Genomic DNA, 8,483 nt, shown 5'->3' on the forward strand with positions numbered 1-8,483 from the left:
GACACCAAGGGAGAGGTGCGGAATCTACTTTTATCTTCATGTCATTTTATTTATTTTTTAATAAAAGCAGCTATGGGAGCTGTTAAGTTTCTAAAGGCGTTTATGTAATATTTTTCACAACATTCTAGTTTAAGAAAAAAAAAAAAAAAAAAAAAAGTCATTTTTTTCTTTTACTACAAATACTAGTGGTGTTTTGGTCAAACAAATCAGTTTATTTTAACAAATTTCAAGGCAGGGGGAAAAAAAAATGTATTCTACCAAAAGCAGCGCATACAGTACAACACTCAACCAAAGGCATACTTTTTGACATACTGATAAGCACAGATTACTATAATATTTGAGTCAGAATGAGACGGTCTCATAAAACTGAATCTCATGAATTAACTAAATAAACTGGTACATTTTAATTGAACAAAATGAGCGGTGTTGGATGAGGATCTACTGACCGACAATAACTGAACCAAAAGGGCATGCTGATCATTCCATTCGACACAAGTCAATCTTGTTTAACAAGGACAGTCCCAAGATAAGAATGTGTACAATGACTGATGGTGACAAAATTGAAATGTCTTACTGTTAGTATTTTTCATAGCTTGATAAAAGTAGTTGACAAAATGGAGTGGGGGAAAAATGACATGCAAAATTTAATTAAGAATTATTAAATAAAATAAAGAATTACGTACTGGTGTAATTAAGGATACACTATAAAAATAAATAAAATCACAACTGTTCTCATTTAAGAAATTCCACATTTCAAAATACTAAATAAACTGGTACATTTTAATTGAACAAAATGAGCGGTGTTGGATGAGGATCTACTGACCGACAATAACTGAACCAAAAGGGCATGCTGATCATTCCATTCGACACAAGTCAATCTTGTTTAACAAGGACAGTCCCAAGATAAGAATGTGTACAATGACTGATGGTGACAAAATTGAAATGTCTTACTGTTAGTATTTTTCATAGCTTGATAAAAGTAGTTGACAAAATGGAGTGGGGGAAAAAATGACATGCAAAATTTAATTAAGAATTATTAAATAAAATAAAGAATTACGTACTGGTGTAATTAAGGATACACTATAAAAATAAATAAAATCACAACTGTTCTCATTTAAGAAATTCCACATTTCAAAATTATTTTATGCAAGGACAATTCATGAGAATGTCAACTATGCAGTTTATTTTACATCATGTAGTTTCCCAATTTATTCTATTCATCATATACACCAACACATGCTCTACATTAAGAAAACCTCAAGAACCTGCTCTCAGAAGGAAGTTAAAATTCCTAATATTCATTCCAATAATTCCAAATTATGTTAACTTTTTCCATTAAAACTACAAAAAGACCTATTGTAGCACAGAGGTTGCACACGTCCATTTATTCAGCAACCACAATTGCAATTTAGCCTCAGCAAATAGTGACTAAATCAAATCATTGAACAAATCTTTTTGTTGAGCAGAAGCAAACGATTCAAATCAATGGTATAAATCAAAATTGCCACTCCTAACAAATACTACAGTTAAACCATAATTACTATGCAAGAAGCAAAGTACGCTATCTGCCCTCAAGGAAAAGAAGAAATAAGCCTCAGATGAGAAAGCAAGCACTCAATTTATCTCCGCAAACAGAGGGCATTCAGGTTTCTCTCCGTCGGAAAGGAGAGCAAGAGAAACAAATATAAGAGGTGTGCATATTGGAGAAACAAAACAGAAAGTGAGCAACACAAAAAGGGTGCAGTGTATTCTCTCTCTCTTTTTCTGACTCTATGCTTCTCTCTCCCACACAAGTTGATCCACAATCTGACTCCACACTGAATTAAATCACAACCTCTCCTACACAGTGGCCCGATCACACAACGAATCTCCACACCACACCAGCCTCAAAAACTATAGGAGATGCTGTTCTGCAGTGCTCGACACTGATCCAATCCACCAAATGTTAATCTCCACACGCATCTGTATGCACCGTGCTCTGTGATGAGGCCGGTTAAAGTGCACACTTACAGGCAAGAGCGATCAGAGGTGCAATGGAGAGGTCGATTCCTCAGCAATACAGGGAGGGAGACAAACAACTTACAGCGTATGGAGGAGTGGGCCAAAATCCCTGCTGCAGTGTGTGCAAACCTGGTCAAGAACTACAGGAAGCGTCTGACCTCTGTAATTGTAAACAAAGGTTTCTGTACCAAATATTAAGTTCTATTTTTCTATTGTATCAAATACAATTTCAAATTTTTCAAATACAATAAAAAAAAAAAAATTTCATGCAATAAAATGGAAATTAATGAAAAAAAAAATCATAATGTTATTTTCTGGATTTTTTTTTTGATTCGGTCTCTCACAGTTGAGGTGTACCTACGATGAAAATTACAGATCTCTCCATTCTTTGTAAGTGGGAAAACTTGAAAAATCGGCAGTGTATCGAATACTTATTTGCCCCACTGTAACTGTCAGCAGCACAAGGAGTGGCCCACTACACTTCTGTACCATCCCTCGCGCTCTCTCTGGAATTGTATGGAGAGTGTTGACGCAGCACATGCCGGGAATGATATTGACAGTCTTGAGGCTACTGACAGCTCACTGTGGAAATGTTTTCAGAGATTTCATTTTAAAACCATAATGAATGTCATGCCAAATCAACAGGTTTGTGCACCATTCACAAATGAATTGATGACTTTTTCAATTGCAATTCAAATCCAAAATGAGGTAGTAAAAAGGATAAAGAACCGCAATTCAAACGTAACTTGAATGGAAGGAGGTAGAATTCAAATGAATTGCAAAGCCCATGACTGTAACTTAAGTAAAAAACAAAGACAAACTTTGAATGTCTATTAGAAAAAGCCTACATAGATCTACTGATTGTCTACTTAAAATTAAAAAATAAATAAATATATATTATATATCTTAATCTCCAGAAAACGTCACCGGCATAGTCCAATCTCTTTCGATATCACAAAAGTCATTACATTTGTGACAGATTTAGCATGCCAATTCAATCCCAGGTTCTCATGACATTAGCCTGTCACTCTGCCAAAGGCCCAGCAGCACGAGTCTGTCCAGATAAGAGTCGGTCCGCTTATGTAATGCTCAGGCTCAATGGCACAGCCAGCTGCCTGTCCGATGGCCTGGAAACAGTCCTATTGTGACAGACTGTTGCACTCAATTTCAGGTTTGTAAGACAGAAGGTGAGTGAACAGCAGAGATACCCTCTCAAAAGTGCTTTCTTTTTTTGGGGTTCTTGACTTATAAAGCCAATAGTTCTGCACCAATATTACTAGTGTAAATGTAAATGCTGTTAAAAAAAACTAGTTAATGTAAAAACTCAAACGGTGTACAAATATTCATAAGTATGTGTATTGTGTAGTTCAAATCTTCATCCAGTGTCAGTCAATATTGCAGTGCACACAGTTGTTTACTCCTACTTTCGTTAAAGGGGTCATATGATGCTGCTAAAAAGAACATGGTGTATTTGGTGTAATGAAATGTGTTTATGCAGTTTAAAGTTCAAAAAACATTTTCCACATACTGTACATTGTTTCTCCTCTATGCCCGCCTTTTTGAAACACGTCAATTTTTACAAAGCTCATCGGTCTGAAAAAGCGAGGTATGCTGTGATTGGCCAGCTATCCAGTGCGTTGTGATTGGCTGAATACCTCAAGCGTGAGACAGAAATATTACGCCCCTCACCATACTGTTGATGCCATGTCAGGCCAGAGTGACGAGAAAACATGAAAACCCATTACAAACGAGGCATTTGTTGCATCCAGTGGGGACATAATTACTGATTATAATGTCTTCTACGGTCTTTTTACGCATTGCGCTGCATCGCGCCGCGTAAACATAAAACTGTCTGTATTTGTGATCGGAGAAACGACAAACAACAAGTGCAAGTCTACTGCCCAAAACTCGCGTTTGAATCAAGAAAAAAAAAATTTGGAAAGAACTTTACAGATCTTCTTTATGCACCAAGAGCTTGTAACACTCCAAAGAGAAAGGAAAAATTGAAAAATCGCATCACATGATCCCTTTAAAGGATAGTTCACTCAAATTCTGTCAGCATCTACACTACACACCCTCATGTTATTCCAATCCTGTATGACTTTCTTCTGTGGGACACAAAAGATATTTTGAAGAATGTTTAACTGTCCATACAATGAAACTCAATGGAGTCCAAAGAACACTAGAACTTAGAAACAAAATAAATATGACAGTGACAATTTTCATTCTTAAGTGAACGGTTCCTTTCAAATATATTAAAATTACAATAAATTGTGGTCTATTTAGAGCACACGCACCAACATAGTCTTAAAAACTGTTTTTGCATGCAAACACACACTCTTGATTGACAGTTTTCCAAACAGCCAGCATGGGGGCTGTGGAAACGGTTTTCTACAGTAGATCCTCAGCTATGCAGTAAAAGAGCCCTCAGGCTTGTACTTACTGTCTCTGCAGAGAGCTTCTCAAACTGGTAGCGGTGCAGTCTCGTTCCCGGTCTCTGTTCCTCTCTTGCTCCGTGGCATTGGCTCCAGCTGACAGGCTTTGGCCAAGCCTCATGTGAGTGTTGGCATTGACACGACGGTCCCGTGGTGGCACGGGTGGTGGTGGGGGCGGGGGAGCCGGAGCCAGGATGGGTATCGGGATGGGCCCGCTGTTGTGAGTCTTATAAGCATAGACTTTGGTGGAGGTTGCAGCGTTGGAAGTGGGTGGCTGGACGGGAGGTGGAGGTGGGGGCAGGCAGGGCTGTCGGTCCAACCTCAGGTCTTTGTTCTCCTGGCTGAGCCGGTCCAGCTGCACTTCAAGCTCCTCAATGCGCCGCCGTTGAGTTTCCAGAAGCTTCTGTTGGCTCTCGATGATGTTGTTAAGCTCCAGCAGGTATTCCACTGCCCGGTTAGGACTTTCCGGGCTGCCCTGCCCAGCATCCATTCTGATGGACACCTGCGTGACAGTCACCGTCTGCCGGGACAAGCTTCTGGGATCACCCCGTAAGAGGAAGCTCTCCCCCCCCCACGTGGAGCGGGTGGGGGGGAGAGATGGAAATGTGTTGGCGTTAGAGTTGGGTAACCAGGCTAAAATAGTCAGTGGTTTTAATCTGAGATACCCTCAAAGTTAAATTCAGTTTTGGAAGTCACAGTACTGGAAAGGGATGAAGAAATTCCATATTGGGAATTTGTATTCACATTCAAAGGATGATAATGTTAATTTGTTTGTTGGTTTACGATGGGTGTGAGCATGTGTTTGTGTATGTGTGCATTGCTATTCTTCCATCAAGCATGCCATTTTTCCACTGCCACCAAAGAATCGTGGAATTGAGATCAAAGCCAGTTTGCAGAAATTAACTTCATCAGTCATTCAGCCAGATGTTACTCATTTGGTAATAAAAATGAACAAAAAAAAACTAATTTGATAGTCACAGGACATTCCAAGCACCTCAAGTCCAAGGTAAGGATGCGACACAAAAAGCCAAGTCAGCGAATATCCTTTAAACAGGAAGGAAAGCCGATTTCCTTTTCGCCCATTTCTCTGGTGTGCATCCTCTTCCGTTTCTCTTTCAAATGTGGAGTTGAAGCACTGCAGCGGTTTTCTGGCCGTCTATTCATGACTCATATTCCAGACTGAAGTGTTTGGGAGTCATTCTATTCCAGAGGCGATTGTGATGAAAAGGTAGAGAGAGAGAGAGAGGGGGGGAGAGCGAGCGAGAGAGAGAGGGACCAAAGTTCTTCTGATAAATCCACTGCAATTCTAAATTGGCTTCTGGGAGGTGTGCGCATGTCTTTCAGAACAACCCAGTTTCCCCCTTCTCTCTTTGCACCTTCATTACAAAACCAAGATCTCTTCATTCAAGCCATGAATATAGCTTATCATTATGCAACTTAAGATGGCATAAAATGTCCCACGCATGCATTTCGACTCATTGCAAAGTCCGTTCATCACAATATTTGGTTATTTCATAACACACTATTTCTTTGCACCTTCATTCTATTATTTCTAACCCTAATTTCACTTCAGTGTAAAATAATCGCATCTATCATTAATGTTTCATGCACGCATTTGTCGTTTACTCACGAGCGGTTTCACACTTATTGCCCAGACGGTCCTCGAAGACAATCGCGCATCTCCAACGCGTACAGCTGCGCGATGAGGCGATGTGTAGAACGCGTCCCAAAGAGATGGCATCGAAGTCGATTACATCTCCAAATTAGACGTTCCAACGCAAAAAAAAAAATCGGGGATTTTTATGAGTTTTAAACGAACAAATGATTATTGGTTTTCTGTTGCGGTTGCTCGCAACGCGTTCCTCCCCATCAACTAAATTTCGAGAGGAAATACAATCCTTGCAGCAGGATGTCCACTGCCTGTCGAGTTTTATGTCGTTTTGTGTAATCAGCGCAAAGGCGCTCCGGTCCCGAAACAGCTGAGACGCGCAATACAGCGTCCGCGTGCTCGTCCACACAGTGTCAAGCCGATGCGCGCGAGATCATTAAATAACACCCATGCTGATGGAGCACAGCTGTCACTATCATTTTTAAGACAATTTATGGAGACTGCGTTGCATGACAACTAATTAAACTACCCAATACGGTTATGTCTCCCAGTATGTGACAGATGTCATTGATGCCAGTGACTAAAGATATTCGTTCATTAATGAACTGCTCACATGTTGAACGGGCATGCTTTCCCTTCTGATGCTCCTTGGACAGCCCTGCACCTGGCGCCCCTCGCCGCCATTCGGTTTCACCGCAGTGTCCACATGAGTCTCGATCGCTAGTTTCGCAGCATGTCGATGATGCCCAGCGCTTCTCGCCGTGGTAAAGTGTGATGCAGGGGTTAAATTCATTTGAGTGAGTCAGAGGGAATATCTTTTTTTTCTTTTCAATCGAAGCGCTGACGTTAGTCCGAGCGTGTAGCGCTAGAGGAACATGCCAGAGAAACTGTGTCCTTGTTGTCGGCCATTTTGGAACGCGGTAACATTCATTTCGACGGGCGAGTGGCTTCTTGCGCTGAGCCAAAATGAGTGTAGTTTCTCTCTCTCGCTCGCTCTCTCGCTCGCTCCCCTACCCATACACCTCAAGATTCAAACAGAAGGCTGTGTGGTGCATTTAATCTGCAGAAAAAGCAAGCCAGCATAGATTTACACATTGAGGCAATGTTGCGATGGAGCACAGCTGTCACTATCATTTTTAAGACAATTTATGGAGACTGCGTTGCATGACAACTAATTAAACTACCCAATACGGTTATGTCTCCCAGTATGTGACAGATGTCATTGATGCCAGTGACTAAAGATATTCGTTCATTAATGAACTGCTCACATGTTGAACGGGCATGCTTTCCCTTCTGATGCTCCTTGGACAGCCCTGCACCTGGCGCCCCTCGCCGCCATTCGGTTTCACCGCAGTGTCCACATGAGTCTCGATCGCTAGTTTCGCAGCATGTCGATGATGCCCAGCGCTTCTCGCCGTGGTAAAGTGTGATGCAGGGGTTAAATTCATTTGAGTGAGTCAGAGGGAATATCTTTTTTTCTTTTCAATCGAAGCTCTGACGTTAGTCCGAGCGTGTAGCGCTAGAGGAACATGCCAGAGAAACTGTGTCCTTGTTGTCGGCCATTTTGGAACGCGGTAACATTCATTTCGACGGGCGAGTGGCTTCTTGCGCTGAGCCAAAATGAGTGTAGTTTCTCTCTCTCGCTCGCTCTCTCGCTCGCTCCCCTACCCATACACCTCAAGATTCAAACAGAAGGCTGTGTGGTGCATTTAATCTGCAGAAAAAGCAAGCCAGCATAGATTTACACATTGAGGCAATGTTGCTCATTCAGTGCAGTCCAAATTAAAATTTCAGTCAGCAACAGGTAGCCTACATAAAATAAAATAAAAACTTGAACGGTTAATGTGAGCGTAAAATGATGACAGTGCCTAATATGAATATTTTATTTGGTGTTATAATTTTCACTGCAGCAAAAACCGCAGACAAGTAGGCTAGCTTTCAGCTTTTACATAAATTTTAGGATGTTCCGTGTGCTGAATCACTCTCATGCTCTCACTGCTTTCAGCATCCACATTTAACCATCCATTTTTTTTTCTTACTTTCTTCCACCCACATGTCCTGCCCTCTCTTTCAGCTTAACTGTGTGTGAGTGAAAGGGATGTGCTAAGCACATGCAGGAAAAGGAGACCGCTATGTTGTGGTTTACTTTACCATTAGGGCTTAATTTATCTATTTTAATAGCAATAAGAATCCAGTGATGCCACGTTAAGGGTATAATTATGCTTCTGTCAACAGTTTCTCAATTGAATCCACCAATACAGTGCAGTGTGACATGCATAAACTCATGCTAGCTGTGTTGTACACCCTAGGGTGTGTCTCAATCAGCTCCCTAGTTCAGTAGTCAAGTGAGGCAGACATTTCAAAGACTGTTCCACTGTCAAAGTCAATCCAGTGATAAATTCCCACAAAAAAACTAGTAAGCATGATTCTCAAAAATG

The 8,483-nt window shown here is 41.0% G+C and overlaps 1 protein-coding gene across 3 annotated transcripts in view; it reads right to left on the bottom strand.

Annotated features, from left to right (window-relative positions):
• Positions 1-7,052, bottom strand: part of LOC107549455 (IQ motif and SEC7 domain-containing protein 3-like) — a 34,518-nt gene extending 27,466 nt beyond the window's left edge. For all 3 annotated transcript variants that reach the window (XM_016230539.1, XM_016230547.1, XM_016230529.1), the window contains exon 1: positions 4,445-7,052. In XM_016230539.1, the coding sequence (XP_016086025.1) occupies positions 4,445-4,926 (482 nt within the window). In that variant the 5' untranslated portion in view covers positions 4,927-7,052. The remainder of the gene's footprint in view (positions 1-4,444) is intronic.
• Positions 7,053-8,483: the final 1,431 nt, after the last annotated feature.

The sequence above is a fragment of the Sinocyclocheilus grahami genome, unplaced genomic scaffold, assembly GCF_001515645.1.
Source record: "Sinocyclocheilus grahami isolate Dianchi unplaced genomic scaffold, SAMN03320097.WGS_v1.1 scaffold16.1, whole genome shotgun sequence".
NCBI lineage: Eukaryota > Metazoa > Chordata > Actinopteri > Cypriniformes > Cyprinidae > Sinocyclocheilus > Sinocyclocheilus grahami.